Genomic DNA, 22711 nt, shown 5'->3' on the forward strand with positions numbered 1-22711 from the left:
AACATGGCAAAACCCCTTCTCTACTAAAAATACAAAAATAAGCCGGGTGTGGTGGCGCATGCCTGTAATCCCAGCTACTTGGGAGGCTGAGGCAGGAGAATAGCTTGAACCCGGAAGTCGGAGGTTGCAGTGAGCTGAGATTGCGCCACTGCACTCAAGCCTGGACAACAGTTGAGCGAGACTCCGTCTCAAAACAAACAAACAAACAAAAGATTAAAAAAAAAAGCTAATTTTGTTATATGAATTTCAATTTAACTAAAAAGAAAAAGAAGGGAGCCAGAGAGAGACCACTGAAGTCATCAGGTAGGAGGAAAGGGTGGCTTGGGCCTGCATAGTGGCAGAGGAAGTGATTGACAAACGGTCAGATGCTACAGATATTCTCAAAGTGGAGCCCACAGTCCTTAGTGATGATGTAGATGTGAAGTGTGGAAGAAGCAGAGGAATCACAGATGACCCCAGGGTTTCAATCTTATTAAGTATTTGCTGGGTAATCAGTGTGTATGAGAGAGAGAAAGGGTCTGGGAAGCAGAGGGCAGGCCTCTCAGTGGCGGCATCCAGGCCAGGCCACGAGCTGAAGGCTGCCACCAGTGAGAATGCTCCCGGGACTCCGTGCCTCGCCCCATACCATGCCTCCTCGATGAAGCCGATGACAAATTTTCGCACTTCGATTGACTTGTCTGCTTGGAATGCAATGATCTCCTGCCAATGTTAGAGAGAAAGTGGATCAGGGCTACACAAGGATCCACATCCCCTTTCCCCTACACCACACCCCTTTCTCTTCTGTCAGTCACTCACATCCAGGAAGTTGTCCAGTAGTGTGGGGTCTTTGTTGATGATCAGCTCCTGGACCTGGAAGGAGATTGGGGGTGGGGAGGAGGAATACCCATATAAAACAAGGGGCCAATCAATGCAGACAGGAGAGTAGAGGGGAAGACAGCAGAGGGCTAGGCAGCAGATACACTCATTTCAATGCCTGGCTCTGCTTCTCCCTACCAAGGGTGCTATGCTCTGGGCATGGCCTCTGAACCTCAGTTTGCTCTTCTATAAAATGAGACTCTTAAACATCAACTCAAAAGGGATGTTAGGAGGCTACAATGAGATCCTACAAGGCACAGGTCCTGGTAGATAGTGAGGACATGACACAGGAGGGGGCTGAAAAAAAGAGGGAAGTGCCCCAAGGCTCAGGCCTTCCTGAGGTTTGGCCTCCTTTCACCTGTCCATCAGTTCTCCCCACTCTCCTTCTGCTTCTGCTCCCCACTTCACATTGCCATGATTCAGCAAACATCTTCACAGTGAGAACCCAATTCCTGAAGCCCTTGTGCCTGCCAGGCTCTTTGGAGTAAGCCCTTCCCATGGACATCCTCCAATAAGCAAAGAGCTGGCACAGGACCTGGCTGCTACAACTCAAGCTACTATTGCTAAACGGCCTCATGACCACCCATGGGGGAGGCACCAGGTGCATCCACTCCACCTCGGAGGTGGGGCTACTCCACAAGGCTACAGGCTGATGAAGGAGCTGAACGGGTTCTCACACAGGAATGCTAACCCTGCCAGTCTCTGAACTCCAGCTGCCTCCTGCTCTGAACCATGCCCAGCCCAAGTGCCCCATGTCGTCTTCTGCCTTTGCACACACTTCTGTGCCCTCAGCTTGACATGCTCTCCCTCTCTTGGCTGGGCACGGTGGCTCGTGCCTGTAATCCCAGCAGTTTGCGGGGGCCAAGAGGGTGGACCACTTGAGCTCACGAGTTTGAGACCAGCCTGGTCAACATGGTGAAACGCGTCTCTACTAAAAATACAAAAATTAGCCAGGCATGGTGGCAGGTGCCTGTAATCTCAGCTACTCAAGAGGCTGAGGCAGGAGTTGCAGAGAGAGCCAGGATTGTGCCATGGCACTCCAGCCTGGGCAACAGAGCAAGACTCTGCCTCAGAAAAAAAAAAAAAAAAAGAGATGCTCTGCCTCTCTCATTTGGTACACTTCTCTCCTTTTATCCTCCATGGCTTGGTTCAAAAGTCCTCCCTGACTCCCCATCCCTAGGCTGGGTCAGGAGCTCCCTCTGGGCTCCCTTCTCCATCCCAGCCCTGCCCACACCGGGTCACCATTGTCTGGTGACAGGAATGTCTGCCCCACCGGACTGGACACTGGCAGAGAAGAAATGTAATGATGAAGTGTGTAGGATTTGGAGCTGGAATCCAGGATTCAATTATTAGTTCAGCCAGCTCCCAGCAGAGTGACCCTGGGCTAATAATTTAAGCCCCGGGGTCTGCTTCTTTCTGTATAAAGCAGGGATGAAACTACCCTGCCTTACAGAGCTTTCATGAGAACTAGAAGAGCAGAGGCCTGCACTGAGCACCGTGGCCAGCACACACTGAGTGTGTAAATGTGGACACTGGTATTACTCAAGTGTCTTTCTCAGGTTCCCAGCCTCCTCCCTTTCATCTGCTCAGCCCAGGATGCCCCCCGGGCCCTCACCTGTTTGAGCACTGTGATCTTTGAGTCATTGGTGATCAGCGCCGCCTGGTTCAGAAGATCCACCACCTGGAAGGAGAGGGAGTGGCAGGGGATAGTGCCAGCCCAGTCCAGCCCAGTCCAGCCCCCTCGGCACTCCCAGGGCTCTGCCACCTAAACGGGGGTTGCCAAAGCCAGGGGCTATGCTTCCTCACTCCAAGCCCTACCCACCACGCTCACCCTCTCTGAGGTGGTCATGCCATCGATGCCCGGCCCCTCCTCTTGAGTGAAAAACTGTGATGCCACGCTCCGACGGGTGACGCTGTCTCCACTGCCGCTCGCCATGGCTGCTGTCAGCTTGTCCCTGGGAAAGAAGAGGATGGATCAAGCTCAGGGAACCAGCGGATGGGCTGGGCTGGATTGTCACCCAAACACCTACAAAGGGCCCAAGCCTCCTTCCCAGGCTGTTTCTCCCCAGTCAGGCCTTCTCAAGTCCCTCTCCCCTCCAGGGTCTGTCTCTGGCTTATGGATATGTGCACGGGGCCTGTAACTTGGGGGAGACTGACATCTCCCAAGGCAGAGCCAGAAGTCTCAGCCTCAAGTGGGCCAACCACAAACAGCTGCTGAACGATGGGCCACATGAATGTGCAACAGCCACCTTGCAGGTCTCCGTGTGTCCCCTCTCTCCATCTGGGATATGCTTTGGACTGGGCACCACAGCAAACTTTCTTTTTTTTTTTTTTTTTGAGATGAAGTCTTGCTCTGTCACCCAGGTTGGAGTGTGGTGGTGCAATCTCAGCTCACTGCAACCTCTGCCTCCCAGGTTCAAGTGATTCTCCTGCCTCAGCCTCCCAAGTAACTGGGATTACGGGCACATGCCACCATGCCCAGCTAATTTTTGTATTTTCAGTAGAGACAGGGTTTCACCATGTTGGCCAGGCTGGTCTCAAACTCCTGACCTCAGCTGTTCCACCTGCCTCGGCCTCCCAAAGTGCTGGGGTTACAGGCGTGAACCACAGTGCCTGGCCCAGAGTAAACTTTCAAAAACACAGCTCTGAGGAATATCAGGCACAGAGTCCGGCACATAGTAGGCACTCAATACATCACAAAAGGCCTGCTTCAATAATTATGTTTCAGCCACTCTCTGGAATATCATGAAGCTGTTTTTAAAAGGGAGGAAGGGGGCTTTCAGGCATCCATCACAGTCACACAGGCAAAATTATGGAATGATTAATGTAGCAGTATGTATCAGTTACACAACTATTCATAATAGCAAAAGACTAGAAGCAACTCAAGTGTTCTCAAACTGGGAGACTGGCTGAAAAAAAAGATTATACATATACATAATCAAAGACCATGGGACTTCAACACCTGTGAAAGTAAGTGAAAAATATATAAATATAAATAAAGGAAAAAGACTATGGAACTGTAACAAGAAAGGAAGAAAAAAACAAAAAAATGAGAACAATCTCTAGACACTGATAGAGAGTGCATACATTAAGTGAAAACAAGCAAAGCTGAAGACAGTGTTGACTATATGTTTCTGTTTTACAAAAAAAAAGAAAAATTAGGCCAGGTGCAGTGGCTCATGCCTGTACTCCCAACACTTTGGGAGGCTGAGGCAGGCAGATCGCTTGAGCCTAGGAGTCGGAGAGCAGCCTGGGCAACATGGTGTAACCCTGTCTCTACAGAAAATACAAAAATTAGCTGGGCATGGTGGCGTGTCTGGTAGTCCCAGCTACTCAGGGAGGTGAAGGCAGAGGCTGTAGTGAGCCAAGATCGGGCCACTGCACTCCAGCCTGGGCAGCAGAGTGAGAACTTGTTTCAAAAAAAAGAAAGGGGAAAAATATATATGTTAAAAAAGAAAAAAAATCTGAAAGGATAAACCAAAAACCAGCAGAGGAAACAGGGTAAAAAAATTGGTGAAGCCGGGCGCGGTGGCTCACGCCTGTAATCCCAACACTTTGGGAGGCCGAAACGGGTGGATCGTCTGAAGTTAGGAGTTTGAGACCAGCCTGGCCAACATGGTGAAACCCCATCTCTAGTAAAAATACAACAGTTAGCTGCGCCTATAATCCCAGCTACTCAGGAGGCTGAGGCAGAAGAATCGCTTGAACCCAGGAGGCGGAGGTTGCAGTGAGCCGAGATCGTGACACTGCACTCCAGTCTGGGACACAAAGACAGACTCCATCTCAAAAAAAAAAAAAAAAAGGTGAATCTCAGTATATTATCCTCAAAAGAGGTCCCTGACAGCCTGTTGCATCAGAGGACAATACATGCAGTTCAAGCCATTTTTGTCAAGTATGTGTTTATGTATACGCAGAATGACCTGAGGCAAGACATTTAACTTCTCTGGCTCTCAGTTTCCTCTTCTAGGAAACAGGGATAGTAACAGGGCTTACCTCCCAAGACTATTTTGAGGATTAAATGAGTTAGTATATACAGTAAACATTGGCTAAGTATACTATCATTTTTATGTACATGGGAAAAGATCTGAAGGTTACTGCATAAACTGTTAACAACAATTATGATAATTAATAATAATTTGGCCAGCTCACGCCTGTAATCCCAGGATTTTGGGAGGCTAAGGTGGGAGGATCAATTGAGCTCAGGAGGTGGAGGCTGCAGTGAGCTGTGATCCCTACCACTGCATTCCAGCCTGCGGACAGAGCAACACCCTGTCTCACAAACAAACAGGCCAGGTGCAGTGGCTCACATCTGTAATCCCAGCACCTTGGGAGGCCGAGGTAGGCAGAACACCTGAGGTCAGGAGTTCGAGACCAGACTGGCCAACATGGAGAAACACCGTCCCTACTAAAAACATACAAATTAGACAGGCATGGTGGCGCATACCTATAATCCCACCTACTTGGGAGGCTGAGGTGGGAGAATCACTTGAACCTGGGAGGCAGAGGCTGCAGTGAGCTGAGATCACGCCACTGCACTCCAGCCTGAACGAGAATGAGACTGTCTTAAAAACAAAACAAGGCTGGGTGCGGTGGCTCACACGTGTAATCCCAGCACTTTGGGAGGCCAAGGCGGACGGATCACGGAGGTCAGGAGATCAAGACCATCCTGGCTAACAAGGTGAAACCCCGTCTCTTCTAAAAATACAAAAAAATTTGCCGGGCGTGGTGGCGGGCGCCTGTATTCCCAGCTACTCAGGAGGCTGAGGCAGGAGAATGGCATGAACCCGGGAAGCGGAGCTTGCAGTGAGCTGAGATCACAACACTGTACTCGAGCCTGGGCGACAGAGTGAGACTCTGTCTCAAAAAAAAAAAAAAAAAAAAAAACACACACTAAACAAACATGCCAAAAAAACAATAATCTGAGGATGGTGAAAATGATACTTTTTTCTTTTTTTGAGATGGAGTCTTGCACTGTCGCCCAGGCTGGAGTGCAGTGGCGTGATCGTGGCTCACTGCAAGCTCCGCCTCCTGGGTTCACACCATTCTCCTGCCTCAGCCTCCCCAGTAGCTGGGACTACAGGCGCCTGCCACCACGCCCGGCTAATTTTTTGTATTTTTAGTAGAGACGGGGTTTCATCGTGTTAGCCAGGATGGTCTCGATCTCCTGACCTCGTGATCCGCCCGCCTTAGCCTCCCAAAGTGCTGGGATTACAGGCGTGAGCCACCGCACCCAGCCGAAAATACTTTTTTTTTTTTTTTTAGATGGAATTTCACTCTTGTTGCCCAGGCTGGAGTGTAATGGCACAATCTCAGCTCACCGCAACCTCCACCCTCCCAGGTTCAAGCAATTCTCCTGCCTCATCTCCCAAGTAGCTGGGATTACAGGTATGTGCCACCACATCCAGCTAATTTTTGTATTTTTAGTAGAGACGAAGTTTTACCATGTTGGTCAGGCTGGTCTCGAACTCCTGACCTCAGGTGATCTGCCCGCCTTGGCCTCTCAAAGTGCTGGGATTACAGGTGTGAGCCACAGCGCCCAGCCGAAAATGACACGTTTTTTAAAAGGAACTACACGATAGCTATTCACAGTAGTATCACATGATAGGGGTCTGCTCAATGAATGACGAGCCACAGCCTCCTCCCTAGTTTCCCTGCTGCCTGTCACCCCCTATCTTGCTCAGGGTCAGGGCCAATGTCCCCATCAAGGCCTACAAGACGTTATGGCATCTGGCCTGTTCTTCCTCTGACTGCCTCTCCCCCTGAGCTCTTTGCTCCACCCACTCTGGCCTCCTCGCTGTCCTGTGAACATGCCCAACATGCCCCTTCCTCAAAGACTTTGTGCCTCTCTTCCGTCTGCCTGGAATATTCCTCCTCCTAGATATCAGCACAACTCCTTCCCTCTTCATTTCCTTCAGGTCTCCACTCACATGTCTCTGCAGTAAGGTCTTCCCTGACGACTATGTTTCTTTTTTTTTTGAGACGGAGTTTCCCTCTTGTTGCCCAGGCTGGAGTGCAATGGCGTGATCTCAGCTCACAGCAACCTCTGCCTCCCAAGTTCAAGTGATTCTCCTGCCTCAGCCTCCCTAGTAGCTGGGATTACAGGCATGTGCCACCACGCCTGGCTAATTTTGTATTTTTAGTAGAGACGGGGTTTCTCCATGTTGGTCAGGCTGATCTCGAACTCCCGACCTCAGGTGATTCGCCCGCCTTGGCCTCCCAAAGTGCTGGGATTACAGGCATGAGCCACCGCGCCCGACGACCATATTTCAAATTTTAACTTCCTCTCGATCCCCATCTGTGTTGCTTTTTCTCCATAGCATTTATCATCATCACACACTACATATTTATAAGTTCCACGAGGACAGTGATTTATTTATTTATTTGAAATCATTTTTTGGTAGAAACAGAGTTTCGCCATGTTGCCCAGGCTGGTCTTGAACTCCTGCGCTCAAGCAATCCACCCTCCTTGGCCTCCCAAAGTGCTTGGGATCACAAGTCTCAGCCATCGCCCCCGGCCTAGAACAGGGATTTTGTTCCTTCACTTTTTATATTCCCAGCACGGAAGAGTGCTTGGCACCTAGCAGGAGCTCAATAAACATCTGCTGAATGAGTGAACACTACTGCCAAACGGCCTCGCCAATCACTGGGTTCAATATTCCTGCCCTTTCACTCTTGAATCCTAATAGCTATACTTGTTCTACTTTTTCCCCCTTTCTCACTACTGCACTTGACAAGTCTTTAAAAAAAAAAAAAAAAAAAAAAAAGGCATGGTGTGGTGGCTCACTCCTGTAATCCCAGCACTTTGGGAGGCCAAGGTGGACAGATCACTTGAGGCCAGGAGTTCAACACCAGCCTGGCCAACATGGCAAAACCCAGTCTCTGCTAAAAATACAAAAAAATTACTTGGGCAAGGAGATGGATGCCTGTAATCCCAGCTACTTGGGAGGCTGAGGCATGAGAATTACCTGAGCCTGGGAGGCAGAGGTTGCAGCGAGCCGAGATTGCGCCACTGCACTCCAGCCTGGATGACAGAGCAAGACTCTGTCTCAAAAATAAAACAAAACAAAAACAAAGAAAGGAAAGAAAACAAAAATAGGACGGGTATAGTGGCTCACAATTGTAAACCCAGCATTTTGGTAGGTCTAGGTGGGAGGATGGCTTGAGGCCAGGAGTTCAGGACTAGCCTAGGCCTAAAAACTAAAAAAAGAAGGCCAGGTGCAGGCGTTCATGCCTATAATCCCAACATTTTGGGAGGCTGAAGCAGGAAGAGTACTTGAGGCCAGGAGTTTGAAACCAGCCTGGGCAACACAGCGACACACCATCTCTAGACATATGCACAATTAGCTGGGCATCGATATCATGCCACTGCACTCCAGCCTGGGAGACACGGTAAGACTCCATCTCAAAAAAAAAAAAAAAAAAAAAAAATTAGCCAGGCATGGTGCCATGAACCTTTAGTCCCAGCTACTCTGGAGGCTAAGGTGGGAGGATTGTTTGAGCCTGGTTGTAGTGAAGTATGATTGGGCCACCGTAGTCCAACCTGGGCAACAGAGCATGAACCTGATGAACCTGTTTCCAAAAAAAAAAAAAAGAAAAAATAATCAGTTAATATATATTGAACACGGCCGGGCACGGTGGCTCAAGCCTATAATGCCAGCACTTTGGGAGGCCAAGGCGGGTGGATCACCCGAGGTCAGCAGTTTGAGACCAGTCTGGCCAACATGGTGAAACCTCATCTCTACTAAAAATACAAAAAAATTAGCCAGGCATGGTGGCAGGCACATGTAATCCTAGCTACTCGGGAGGCTGAGGCAGGAGAATCGCTTGAATCTGGGAGGGGGAGGTTGCAGTGAGCCGAGGTCACATCATTGCACTCCAGCCTGGGCAACAAGAGTGAAACTGCGTTTCAAATTAAAAAAAAAAAGAAAAAAAAACCACACACACACATATAGAGAGAGAGAAAGAGAGAGAGAGAACACTTAATATGTGCTAAGCACAATTCTAAGATATACACATTAACTCATTTAAACCTCAGACACCAAGGTTTAAATGAATTAATATGTATATATTAGAATTAATATACATGAGTTAGGTTTACGTTTTTTGTTTTTTTGAGACAGGGTGTCACTCTGTTGCCCAAGCTGGAGTGCAGTGCCGCAATCTCAGCTCGCCGCAATCTCTGCCTCCCGGGCTCAGGCGATCCTCCTACCTCATTTTCCCAAGTAGCTGAGACTACAGGCGAATGCCCAGATAATTTTTGTACTTTCTGTAGAGAAGGGTTTCGCCATGTTGCCCAGACTGGGAGTTACTATTTTTAATTTTCATTTTACAGATGAGGAAGCTGAAGACCAGGGAGGTAAAGTGACCTGACCAAAGGCATATAGCTTGTAAGAGGCAGAGTCAGCAGCATGGCTGCATATCTTCCTTACCACTATGCTACAGTACTGTTTATCTGAAAGGAATTGTTTTTTACCCCCAGGTCTGTTTACGTAAGCCAAGGATCCTGGCCACCAGACAACCGGCATGCCGGCATGCCGTCCCCAGTCAAAACATAAAAGAAACAGGCCGGGCGTGGTGGCTCACACCTGTAATCCCAACACCACTGCACTCCAGCCTGGGCAACAAAATGAGACTCTGCCTCAAAAAATAAAATAAAATAAAATAAAACCCCATAATAAACATTTCCACTTTTTTCATGATGATAATACATTCAGATCAACCAAAATATTTTACCCTGTTTCATTCTTCTTCTGCTTTTTGGTTTATGCTTTCAGTTTTGTTTTGTTTTTTTTTAAACACACATACACAAAATTCTCCTGCAGGAGCTAGATTTTATGCAAAAAAAGGAAAAAAAATGAAAAGGAAAAAACCCATATATACATATTTCCCTTTCTTTTACAAAAAGAGCATACACAGGGCCGGGAGCGGTGACTCACACCTGTAATCCCAGCACTTCGGGAGGCGGAGGCAGGTGATCACGAGGTCAGGAGTTGAAGACCAGCCTGACCAACATGGTGAAATCCCATCTCTACTAAAAATACAAAAATTAGCCGGGCGTGGTGGTGTGCCTGTAATCCCAGCTACCTGGGAGGCTGAGGCAGGCGAATTGCTTGAACCTGGAAGGCAGAGGTTGCAGTGAGCCGAGATCACGCCACTGCACTCCAGCCTGGGTGACAGAGTGAGACTCTGTCTCAAAAAAAAAAAAAAAAAGGAGCCTACACAGGCCGAGTTTGGTGGCTCAGGCCTGTAATCCCTGCACTTTGGAAGGCTGAGGTGGGCAGATCACTTGAGGTCAGGAGTTCAAGACCAGCCTGGCCAACACAGAGAAACCCCGTCTCTACTAAAAATATAAAAACTACCTGGGTGTGGTGGGGCACGTTTGTAATCCCAGCTACGCGGGAGGCTGAGGCGGGAGAATCACTTGAACCAGGGAGGTGGAGGTTGCAGTGAACTGGGATCGTGCCAGCCTGGGCGACAGAGTGAGACCCTGTCTCAAAATAAAAAAAAAAAAAAAAAAGCATATACAATAAACACCAACCTCCACTTCACTTGTTTTCCCTTAATATATGTTGGAGGCCACTGTATCAGTGTATAGAGATTTTCATCATTTCCTTTTATCTACCTCATTCCTTTTTAGAGTTGCATAGTATTTTTTATGTGGATGTATTATAGTTTCTCTCAGCCAATCTTCTTATTTAAGAACATTTGGGATGCGTGTAGCCTTTTGCTATGACGAACAGTATCACTGTTTCCCCTTCCCTCTCGATGTACTCGTTAAGAAGTGGTACCCTGCCCCACTGCTACCTAGGAATCTGATGACTACCCTGTTTCCCCAAACTGGCTCTAGGAGTATCTTTTATTCCTTCAACGAACATTAGCTGGGCGTCTCCGGCGTGATTGGCGCTGTGCTGAGAACACAGTGGCGACAGAGACAAACCTAGTTCCTACCTTCATGGAACACACGGTCATAGACATCATAAAACAGCACACAGATAAGAGTCGGATAACAGACCACACGTGACATGAAGGAACACGGGCCGACAAAAGCATTTAACAGGCGGATTTCTGGATGGAGGGCAGGGAAGGAGGGCTTCACAGAGGAAGTGACGTTGGTGCCGAGACCCGAAGGATGAAATGGGAGTTAGCCAAGCCGAATGGGTAAAAGGATGTTGCAGGCAGAAGGGACAGCCTGTGCAAAATCCCCGAAGCGGGAAAGCGCATGGCAAGTTTAAGGAACCGAAAGGCCAGGGCGGCTGTTAGAGGTGGGGGGAAAAGCAAAGAGGCCGAGTCGAAGCAAGCGAGGTCTGCGGGGCGGTGGCGCCCGGGGGGCCACGTTGGAACTTTGCCTCGAGGGCACTAGGGAGCCAAGGAAGGGTCCTGAGCAGGGGAAGAAACATCGGTCGCGAAAGCCACTGTTCCCTTCTCCCCACGGCGATGCCCTCCCCGCCCGCGCCCCTGCTTCTTTAGGCGCCTCCTCCTTTTGTCTCCGGGCCCAAACGCCGCCTCCCGCTCACCGCGGCTCTGGCCTCCGTTCCCCTCGCGCCCCCTCAGCAGTGCCTCTTCCTAGACTCCGCCGCCGCCGCCACCGCCATCTTCCGTTCGTCGCCGGGAACGGTGCGCACGCGCCGCACACCCAGGGCCGCCGGGAAATGGAGTCCAGAGCACAGCCCGACCCCGCCCATGCCTCGTCCCGTGCGAGCGGCATTCTGCCCGCCTCCATACTACGGCGAGCAGCCCCTTCATTTCCGGCTCTGGGTCGCTAGGCCTTCTGGGAAATGTAGTCCCTTCGGAGGCACCGGACGGAAAGGGAGCTAGAGCATTCTGGGAAATGGAGTTCTCAGTGGTGCTGAGTCCCTGGACGGCTGGCTGGTCTTGGAGAGTGCGGAGTCCGGGCAGCGAAGCTCCTGGGTCTTGGAGGGGAGGTGGTCTGTTGCCCTACTGGGGTCTGCGGAGAGGCCCTGATCCCCTCCATCTTTATTCTTGACCCTTTCAACAGTCTGAAGCATTTCTTTTTCTTTTCTTTTCTTTCTTTCTTTTTTTTTTGGAAACGGAGTCCCGCTCTCTCTCCCAGGCTGGACTGCCGTGGCGCGATCTCGGCTCACTGCAACCTCCGCTTCCTAGGTTCAAACGATTCTCCTGCCTCAGCCTCCCGAATAGCTGGGATTACAGGCACGCACCATCACGCCTAGCTAGTTGTTGTATTTTTATTAGAGATGGCGTTTCACCCTGTTGGCCAGGCTGGTCTCAAACTCCTGACCTCAAGTGATTCGCCCGCCCGCCTCGGCCTCCTGCAGTGCTGGAATTACAGGCGTGAGCCACCGCCCCCGGCCAAGTTAAGCATTTCTAGCCGTCGGAAGCCTCAGTCTTCCTGTCTGTCCAATGGGGATGTGATTTCGGGGACCTCTTACGGGTCCTTGTAGTCGCATAGTGGCCCTAGCGCTCTGGTTCCCCTTTCTTCCGCCGCGGTCATGCAGGGCTCTGGCTCTTCGTCCTCTCCTGCCGAGATGATGAAGCCCCCTGAGGTAGAAAGGCTCCAGAGTTCTGACCTCGGGGCCCTTGGTATCTGCAGCGTCTCTGCGGGCAGCTCCCTCACTCCTGAATCACCCCCAGCTGTCGCGTCCTGGGGCTGCGGCCCCCGGCGCCTGAGGTCTGTCTCCTGGCGATCCCGCAGGGGGCGCCCCAGTCCGAGCGCGCCGCCCTCGGGGAGGCGGGAGGGGAGCCCGGGGCGGGCGAGGGCGGGGGTGTCCCGGCTATAAAGCGTGGCCGCCTCCCGCGGCGCTCGGGATAGCCGTACCCCGGGCGGTCGGACGGGCGGGCGCCGGTGGGAGCTCGGACCGTGCCCGCTGAGAGATCCAGAGCGCTCCGTTCCCCCGGGGCCGGAGCGGGGGCGGGTGGGGGCGCAAGCCCGGGGGATGCTGGGCTCGGTGAAGATGGAGGCCCATGACCTGGCCGAGTGGAGCTACTACCCGGAGGCGGGCGAGGTGTGTCCTCGGGGATGGCGGAGCGGGAAGTGGAGGGCAGGTATCGGGGTGTGGGCTCACATGGAGCAGGGACTGGTTGTGGGTTCAAATGGAGGCAAAGGCGTCTACTTGGGCAGCCGAGGAACTGGGAACACGGAGACCAGGTGTGGAAGTCAGGGACCCGGGACGAGGCATGGATGGGAGCGCTGTTTGGGCAGCCTCGCCGCGGCCAGGGCTTAAAAATGGAAGTCAGGAAAATTTAGCCAAGGGTCGGGTCACACCTTAAACTTGGGAGCCGGGTGTTGGAGCCCCAAAAAGCAAGGGATTTATATGCACAAACCAAAGATAGGAATCAGAGTTCCAGGGCAGGGGACAGACTAGGGGGTTTCAGGATGTGAGGTTCAAAGTTGGAGGGAAAGAAAGACTAAAAGATGGAGGAGGAGTCACCATTAAGGGAAGACTGAGGTGGGAGCTCAGGGCCAGCACACAGTGTTAAAGAACTGGGGTTCGGGGGTAAGGATCAGCTGGTAATCTAAGGTAGGGTCAGAAATAGGGATTGGTGCTCAGGGGTAAGAGATGGGGGTGCTCAGAGATGAAGCTTCGTTTTTGGAGTCTGAAATAACAGGTGGCTTAGAGTTGGGCATCTGGGAGCAGAAGATGTAGCCATCAGCATTGGCAGGAGAGGGGCCGATCTCCACCCCCCCATCCCTACCCATGGCCCTCCGCAGGGACTCCCCAAGTCGGAAGATGGAGAGTTTTAGATTGTGCACCTTCCCCTGCTCCCCGCCCGTCCAGCAACCTCCAGCTATTGCTAAAATTCCCATCCAGTCTCACCTCAGACAAGGCTTCCCTGGAGTGGGGGGTGGCGGCATATTCTAATCCCCTCACCTGGACAGACAGAAAGTCCTTCCTCAAGTCTGATCCCCATTCGTCTTGCTGCAACGACCCCTACACCTTAGCTACCTCACTCTATAATCAACGTTGTGAGGTTGTGGGGGCTGGGGGTTGGGTTCTTGGTCTGAGAATTATAGGGGTCTGGACACTTGGACTTCTAACCTAGAAGGGGACTGTGGGCTTGAGGTGGGGTGTGGGGCAGGAATGGCTAGGTTCTCCAAGGAGTCAAGATCTGGTGGCTGCGGGGGCCCCAGTGTGCCTGAGTCTTGGGTCTGGGGCTCGAAACTGTAGGGTGGGACTCCTGGATCCCCAGGCCTTCAGGGCTGGGCAAGGTGCCTGGGAGGGGCCAGTCCTGGGTTTGGGGAGGTGTGAGGTGCACGTGGGGTGGGGCAGGGCCAACAGGGAAAGGGATTGGGAGTGTTGAGATGTGGAGGCAGGGTGGCTGGAGGTATCAGTTGTGAGATGCGGAAGGCAGAGACCCGGGTGGGAAATGGAGGGTTCTAGGTAGTGGGGGTGATCCCAGCTGGACCTCTGGAGAACTCAGTCTGGGGACCTGATTTAAGGGAACCACCTACAGACCAATTGTACAAACCAACTACAGTTGTTTTGGGGGCACATCTTAAGTAAATGATGGGGGTCTAGGCAGGAGGAGTTGATATTTGGGGCACAGTCTGAATAGATCCAAGTTTAGGGGACAATTTGTATGGAAATTGTGTCAGAAATTGAAGGAAAGCCGGTACAGTGGCTCACACTTGTAATCCCAGCACTTTGGGAGGTCGAAGTGGGAGGATCTCTTGAGCCCAGGAGTTTGAGGCCAGCCTGGGCAACATGGGGAGACCTTGTCTTTAAAAAAAAAATTTTTTTTAATTAGTCAGGCCTGCCTGTAGTCTAAGCTACTTGGTTGGGAGGCTGAGGTGGGAGGATCACTTGAGGCTGGGAGTTCGAGCTGCCGGGAGCTGTGATCGTATCACGGCACTCCAGCCTGGGTGACAGAAAGAGACCCTATCTCAAAAAATAATAATAATAATAGTAGAGGGACAGTCTGGAGGTAATCAGCATTTCAGGGCATATTTTGGGAGAGTCAGTATTTGGAGGAATGGAAATGGTTGGGTGATACTGTCTGAGGCTCTCCCCAGCCTTCCCATCAGATAAGCCCACCTCTTCCCCTTGGGTCAGAACAATGGGGAGAGAAATACCTACACTCAGCCAGCAACTGAGAGCTGAGAGGGTCCCCAAACCACTTCTTGCCCATAGCACCCTCCCGCTTGGGGTGACGTTAACACTCAGGGCAGCTTGCTGTCTGGAAAGAACTTGGAAAGTTACCATCCCGGGATATCCCTGTTGGCCTCAGGTTCTTGCAGATCAGCTGGTCCAGCTGCTCCCCCATTTTAGAGGTGGTTAACTCTGAAGCCCCGCACGTAGAACACTGGGGTCCTGGGTTGGGTCTGGGACTAGAAACTTGGCTTCTGGCTTCACACTGCCTTCCTCTGCTCCCTGTCACACCCTTCTCCAGAGACAATAAGGAAATGAAAGAGGAGAAATTCCAGTCTCCTGGTGTGGGGGTGCGGGTCCCCCAAGGGCTTCCCCCCAATCTCAGCCCCACCCTGTCAGGGGAGATCCGGCTCAGACCCGGACACCAGGGGTTCATCTCAGCCCCGGGGCGTGGGAAAGCCTAGGGTGGATTAGGGCAGCTGGAGTGCTTGAGGTCGGACCTCAAGGAGGACTTCCGGGTGGGTGGGGAGCCAGAAAGGAGGGCCCTGGGGTCCCTGTCTGTCTTACTTTGCAATACCAGAGAGCCTGACTGGGTTGCAGAAATGGGGGGTGGAGGTATAGGGGGATTTGGAAACTCTGTGGACCCCTCTAATCCATCACCTTCTCACCTCATCCCTTTTCTTTTTCTGGGGAGGGGACCCGAAGCCACCAACCAGCGGGAGAGCCTGCATGGGGGAAGGGAGTAACTGTGGCCGCAATTTCACTGTGAGACTTGGGGTGAGGGGGGATGGATTTGTTGAAGGGAGGGAGGGAGATGGATAGATAGATAGATAGATAGATAGATAAATGCATGGATGGATGGATAGATAGATTGATAGGAAGATGGTGGCTCGTCATGGTAGCTCATGACTGTAATCCCAGCACTTTGGGAGGCCGAAGAGGGTGGATCACTTGAGGTCAGGAGTTCAAGACCAGGCTGGCCAACATGGTGAAACCCCGTCTCTACTAAAAATACAAAAATTAGCTGGACATGGTGGCACATGCCTATAATCCCAGTTACTTGGGAGGCTGAGACAGGAGAATTGCTTGAACCCGGGAGGCGGAGGTTGCAGTGAGCCGAGATTGAGCCACTGCACTCCAGCCTGGGTGACAGAGTGAGACTCTATCTCAAAAAAAAAAAAAAAAAAAAAAAGACAATAAGGTGGGCTGAAGGAGGAAGAAAGGTGGGAGTTGGGGGTGGGAGGGGAGTGGGGTAGAGTCGGGTAGTGAGAGAGAGTGCCCAGGAAGGGAGAAAGAGATGGAAGGATGGAGAGAGAGACAGGGGCCGAGATGGAGGGGAAAGAAAGATGGGAGAGGACTCGGGAGGGGTCGAGGGTGGGCAGGAAGAGCAAAAGAGGTTAGGGTGGAGACAGAAGGGAAAACAATGGGGGGCGGTGGGGAGGGAGATGGGAGAGGGGAATATAGGTACTAGTACTGAGACAGGTAACACAACGGCAAAAATAGCCAACAGAGATTCAAAGAGACATGATGAAAGAGCTCCTTGGAGAGACATGAAAAGGAAAGAGCAGAGGATTTCTCGACTGGAACTCAGACTTAGGGTTGAGTTGGTTGCCTCTTCTCTCTGATTCCCTAAGCCACCCTGGCCAGACTCGTTTCTCCGGACCTTGTGACCTGCAGAAGCTTACAGTGGTAGGGCCAGACATGGTGGCTCATGGCTATAATCCCAACAATTTCGGAGGCTGAGGCGGGAGGATCGCCTGAGGTCAGGAGTTCGAGACTAGCCTGACCAACATGGTGAAACCCTGTCTTTACTAAAAATACAAAAATTAGCCGAGTGTTGTGGTGCGTGCCTGTAATCCCAGCTGCTCGGGAGGCTGAGGCAGGAGAATCGCTTGAACCTGGGAGGCAGAGGTTGCAGTGAGCTGAGATTGCACCACTGCACTCCAGCCTGGGCGACACAGTGAGACTCTTTCTTAAAAAAAAAAAAAAAAAAAAAAAAAAAGCTTACAGTGGCAGGAGACTAGGCGGTATCCAGTTAACTCACATTTGGTGGCTCTAGCCAGTGCTATATATAGCAGCATTCCCCCACCCACGCAGTGCCATGAGACCCCAGGCCTCGGAGGAGGCAGTGGGGAAAGGTCCAGGTGGAGAATGGGGCAGAGAGGATGGGAGACAGTGGTTGAGAAGGGATAAGTAGATACAAAGAAAGAAGCAACCTTCCAGCATGCCTGTGTTTTCCTGGCATGTTCTGTTCGCTGTTGTGTTCCTGCTAGACTGTTGGCACCACGAGGGCAGGCATTTCTGTCTTAGTCACTGCTTTTATTTTATTTTATGATTATTATTTTTTGAGATGGAGTCTTGCTCTGTTGCCCAGGCTGGAGTGCAGTGGCGTGATCTTGGCTCACCACAACCTCTGCCTCCTGGGTTCAAGCAATTCTCCTGCCTCAGCCTCCCTAGTAGCTGGGATTGCAGTCATGTGCCACCACGCCCGGCTAATTTTGTATTTTTAGTGGAGACGGGGTTTCTCCCTGTTGGTCAGGCTGGTCTCGAACTCCCGAACTCAAGTGATCCGCACCCCCCACCCACCTCAGCCTCCCAAAGTGCTGGGATTACAGGCGTGAGCCACCGCACCTGGCCTAGTCACTGCGTTTATAGTGTGACCCGGAACAGGTCTGGAGCCAGACTGCCTGGTTGCAGAATCCCAGTTCTGCCCCCATTCTTGCTGTGTGACCCCAGCAACCTCTCTGGGCCTCAGCTAGCTCAGCTGTAAAATGGGCATCATCATAACACCTCCTCCCATAGTATGGTTGTCAAGATTAAAGGAGACCATTCTTGTGAAGTGCTTGGAACAGTGCCTGGCATGGAGCAGCTAACTGATAAATATTGGTTGAATGAATGAAAGAATATACAGAGGGTTACTTAGGAGGCACTGCAAGATCTACCGTGTTCCATTGACCTAGGATGCACATTTTCCCCCAATTTGAACATTTCCAAAAATGGGATGCATTTTACAGTCAACAGTGTCCTATGATTTTAACTGAGTGTTTTTCCCATTTGTATTAATATATAAAGTAATGCTGCAGCTTCCAGAGAAGTCTTAGATTTGAAGATATATAGTAAATGGATAATATTATTAGGTTGAAAAGTGATTTCTGATATTCAAACACTTTTATGTATAAATACAGTAATTTATTTTTATTTATTTTTTTTTTTTTGAGACAGAGTCTTGATCTGTCACCCAGGCTGGAGGGCAGTGGTGCAATCTCGGCTCACTGCAGCCTCCACCTCCTGGGTTCAAGCAATTCTCCTGCCTCAGCCTCCTGAATAGCGGGGACTACAGGTGCCCCCCACCATACCTGGCTATATTTTGTATTTTTAGTAGAGACAGGGTTTCGCCATGTTGGCCAGGCTGGTCTCGAACTCCTGACCTCGAGTGATCCACCTGCCTCGGCCTCCCAAAGTGCTGGGATTACAGGTGTGAGCCACTGTGCCCAGCCTAAATACAGTAATGTTATAAGCTAAAAGATTGAAGAGAGCTACACATATATGTTAGACATGTTAGATTATTACAGAGTTATAATAACTTTTTTTTTTTTTTGAGACAAAATCTCACTGTCACCCAGGCTGGAGTGCAGTGGCATGATCTGAGCTCACTGCAAGCTCCGCCTCCCGGGTTCACGCCATTCTCCTGCCTCAGCCTCCCAAGTAGCTGGGGCGTTTGCCACCACACCCGGCTAATTTTGTTTTTGTATTTTTAGTAGAGACGGGGTTTCACCGTGTTAGCCAAGATGGTCTCGATCTCCTGACCTTGTGATCCACCTGCCTCAGCCTCCCAAAGTGCTGGGATTACAGGTGTGAGCCACCGTGCCCGGCCTATAATAACTCTTTATGATTACTAAAATTGAGAACTGCTGATTTACCTAATAAACCAGCAGTTATTAAATGTTTTGGTCTCAGGACCACCCCCCCTCTGTTTTTTTTTTTTTTTTTTGAGATGGAGTCTTGCTCTGTTGTCCTGGCTGGAGTGTGCAGTGGCATGATCTCAGCTCACCACAGCCTCAGACTCCTGGGCTCAAGTGATCCTCCTGCCTCAACCTCCCGAGTAGCTGGGATTACAGTCCTGTGCCACGATGCCGGCTGATTTTTGTATTTTTGGTAGATACAGGGTTTTGCCACGTTGCCAGGCTGGTCTTGAACTTCTGACCTCAAGTGATCCACCCTCCTTGGCTCCCAAAGTTCTGGGATTACTTTGGGAGGCTGAGGCAGGAGGATTACTCGAGGCCAGGAGTTTGAAAACAGCCTGGGCAACATGGTGAATCCCCGTCTCTACTAAAAATACAAAAAAATTAGCTGGGTGTGCGGTGCATGCCTATAATCCTAGCTACTTGGGAGGCTGAGGCAGGAGGATCACTTGAGCCCCAGAGTTTGAGGCTACAGTGAGCTGTGATTGCACCACTGCACTTCAGCCTGAGTGACAGAGTGAGACCCTGTAGAAAAAAAAAAAATTATTTAGGAGTCCAAACAGTTTCTGTTGATGTGGGTTATGTCTATCTACGTTTACAGTATTTACAATTAAAACAGAGAAATGTTACAAACATGTATTAATTCATTTAAAAATAGCAATCATTTGTTAGTGTAAAAGATTTTTATTAAAAAAACCAAATTTCAAAAAATTTAGTCAAAAGAGCGACACTGTTTTTTTCCATTTTTGCAAATCAAGTCTGGCCCAGTGGAAGACAGCTGGATTCTCCTGGTTGCTTCTGCATTCTCTCTGTTGGAATATCAACACCCTCTGGAAAACTCCACTGTACACTTCATGAGAAAGAGAGTGAAGAGGGCTAATAATAACTTAGGATTGCGGGCACGGTGGCTCATGCCTGTAATCTCAGCACTTTGGGAGGCCGAGGCGGGCAGATCACAAGGTCAGGAGTTCAAGACCAGCCTGGCCAACATAGAGGAAACCCCGTCTCTACTAAAAATACAAAAAAAAAAAAAAAAAAAAAAAAGCTGGCGTGGTGGCACACACCTGTAATCCCAGCTGCTCTGGAGGCTGAGGCAGGAGAATTGGTTGAGCCCAGGAGGCGGAGGTTGCATTGAGGTGAGATCACGCCACTGCACTCCAGCCTGGGCGACAGAGCAAGACTCTGCCTCGAAAAAAAAAATAGCATTATTTTGAAAATAGTTTTGACTTCGTGGACATCCTCAAAGGGTTTCAGAGACTCCCCTGGGAGTCCCGAACCCTGGAGAATCACTTACAGGATGACATTGAGTGTATGGGAGCATGGTGGGTGGGAAAGCAGGGGGCAGAAAGGGCGTGTCCAGGGAGTGAGGAGAGACCTTAAGAGACTGCTTTCTACAGATAGAGGTAATGATGGAAGGGATTTGTAGAGAAGGCAAGATGGACAGACGGACACGCAGTGGGTCCTGGGAGCCTTCGCTGACCAGCAGAGTGGAGCCCCACTGACCCCTCCTTTCATCTTTCCCCTAGGTCTACTCTCCGGTGACCCCAGTGCCCACCATGGCCCCCCTCAACTCTTACATGACCCTGAATCCTCTAAGCTCTCCCTATCCCCCTGGGGGGCTCCCTGCCTCCCCACTGCCCTCAGGACCCCTGGCACCCCCAGCACCCGCAGCCCCCCTGGGGCCCACCTTCCCAGGCCTGGGTGTCAGTGGTGGCAGCAGCAGCTCCGGGTACGGGGCCCCGGGTCCTGGGCTGGTGCACGGGAAGGAGATGCCGAAGGGGTATCGGCGGCCCCTGGCACACGCCAAGCCACCGTATTCCTACATCTCGCTCATCACCATGGCCATCCAGCAGGCGCCGGGCAAGATGCTGACCTTGAGTGAAATCTACCAATGGATCATGGACCTCTTCCCTTACTACCGGGAGAATCAGCAGCGCTGGCAGAACTCCATTCGTCACTCGCTGTCTTTCAACGACTGCTTCGTCAAGGTGGCGCGTTCCCCAGACAAGCCTGGCAAGGGCTCCTACTGGGCCCTACACCCCAGCTCAGGGAACATGTTTGAGAATGGCTGCTACCTGCGCCGCCAGAAACGCTTCAAGCTGGAGGAGAAGGTGAAAAAGGGCAGCGGGGCTGCCACCACCACCAGGAACGGGACAGGGTCTGCTGCCTCAACCACCACCCCCGCAGCCACAGTCACCTCCCCGCCCCAGCCCCCGCCTCCAGCCCCCGAGCCTGAGGCCCAGGGCGGGGAAGATGTGGGGGCTCTGGACTGTGGCTCACCCCCTTCCTCCACACCCTATTTCACTGGCCTGGAGCTCCCAGGGGAGCTGAAGCTGGATGCGCCCTACAACTTCAACCACCCTTTCTCCATCAACAACCTAATGTCAGAACAGACACCAGCACCTCCCAAACTGGACGTGGGGTTTGGGGGCTACGGGGCCGAGGGTGGGGAGCCTGGAGTCTACTACCAGGGCCTCTATTCCCGCTCTTTGCTTAATGCATCCTAGCAGGGGTTGGGAACATGGTGGTGGGTATGGCTGGAGCTCACACCACGAAGCTCTTGGGGTCTGATCCTTCTGGTGACACTTCACTTGTCCCATTGGTTAACATCTGGGTGGGTCTATTACTTACTGTGATGACTGCTGTCTCAGTGGGCATGGTGTTGATCCACGGGGTACTGTGATAACCACCATGGATCCATTTTGGTGGCCCACTGGGTACTGTGAGGACTGCTACATTGATGGATGTTATTGGCTGATCCACTGCATGGTTTGATGGCCACCATCTCGGTTGGCCCTTTGGGTGTGATGGTGATAGCATTTCAGTGACATCTTCTTTGGCCCCCCCCATTAGGTGCTGTGCCCACTTCTTTTTTGGTGTACTTGGCACAGTAGGTGCCAATTTGGCCACCATTCTGTGTAACACCTTTTTTGGCCCATTGGGTGCTTTGATGGACATCATACTGGGTAGGTGACAATGTCAGTGGGCCACCATGTGCCATGATGGCTGCTGCAGCCCCGTGTTGGCCATGTCGTCACCATTCTCTCTGGCATGGGTTGGGTAGGGGATGGAGGTGAGAATACTCCTTGGTTTTCTCTGAAGCCCACCCTTTCCCCCAACTCTGGTCCAGGAGAAACCAGAAAAGGCTGGTTAGGGTGTGGGGAGTTTCTACTGAAGTCTGATTCTTGCCCGGGAAGCGGGGTACTGGCTGTGTTTAATCATTAAAGGTACCGTGTCCGCCTCTTACTGAATGTCTCTTTTCCTTGGCCAGTGGGCCCTGTGGGGCTTGAACACCTGAATTTCTGCTCCTCTGTCCCTTCTGCTTCCTGCCCCTAAGAGCTGGCTGCCTCTGGGGGAGGAGTTGGGGGAGGCATCGACCTGACCTTTGGCTCTTTGCTGTCCCTGACCCCAAGGACAGTTTGCTCACAGATAGCAGCCCCCGCAGCAGTGGGGCCAGAGCAGCAGGGGGAGGTGGCTCTGCAGTGACCAAGGCCATCTCCCCACCCCCACTTCTCAGACATACACACAGACCTCTACCTCTGAGGCTCTGCAAGCCTAATGGCCGAATAATCTTTGGCTAAGCTGGGGAGGAGGAAAAAGGACAGATGAGGTGTCAATTCAATGACTGGAGATCGTGCACATGTTGGAGTTTATCTGCGTGTGTGTGTGTCCTCTGTGTGTCATAGGATAGCACTATGCCTATTGGGGTCCTCATGGTCTACCACAGGGTGTTGTCTGTTGTCAGTATCACTTGATTGTGTAGGTTTGTGTGTCTGTTCATACCCTGGGTATATGCTTACTTGCCCTGGGTGGCTGGGAATATCAGAC

The 22711-nt window shown here is 51.3% G+C and overlaps 2 protein-coding genes across 3 annotated transcripts in view; one reads left to right on the plus strand and one right to left on the minus strand.

Annotated features, from left to right (window-relative positions):
• SYMPK (symplekin scaffold protein) overlaps positions 1-11596 on the minus strand; it is a 48043-nt gene extending 36447 nt beyond the window's left edge. Inside the window, exons 1-5 of one of the 2 annotated variants that reach the window (XM_019016087.4) lie at positions 11370-11596; positions 2687-2810; positions 2471-2536; positions 796-849; positions 626-699 (exon numbers count right to left, since the gene is read on the minus strand). In XM_019016087.4, the coding sequence (XP_018871632.2) occupies positions 626-699; positions 796-849; positions 2471-2536; positions 2687-2810; positions 11370-11575 (524 nt within the window). In that variant the 5' untranslated portion in view covers positions 11576-11596. Of the gene's footprint in view, positions 1-625; positions 700-795; positions 850-2470; positions 2537-2686; positions 2811-10803; positions 10936-11369 lie in introns of those variants that run through there. The other variant, XM_063701464.1, reaches the window with a different exon arrangement.
• A 993-nt stretch (positions 11597-12589) lies between these two features.
• FOXA3 (forkhead box A3) lies at positions 12590-22129 on the plus strand. The gene is made up of 2 exons (XM_004061000.3): positions 12590-12836; positions 20410-22129. Exons 1-2 carry the CDS (start codon positions 12768-12770, stop codon positions 21388-21390), a joined length of 1050 nt encoding a protein of 349 aa, XP_004061048.1. The 5' UTR covers positions 12590-12767; the 3' UTR covers positions 21391-22129.
• Positions 22130-22711: the final 582 nt, after the last annotated feature.

This window comes from Gorilla gorilla, chromosome 20 (genome assembly GCF_029281585.2).
Source record: "Gorilla gorilla gorilla isolate KB3781 chromosome 20, NHGRI_mGorGor1-v2.1_pri, whole genome shotgun sequence".
NCBI classification, from domain to species: domain Eukaryota; kingdom Metazoa; phylum Chordata; class Mammalia; order Primates; family Hominidae; genus Gorilla; species Gorilla gorilla.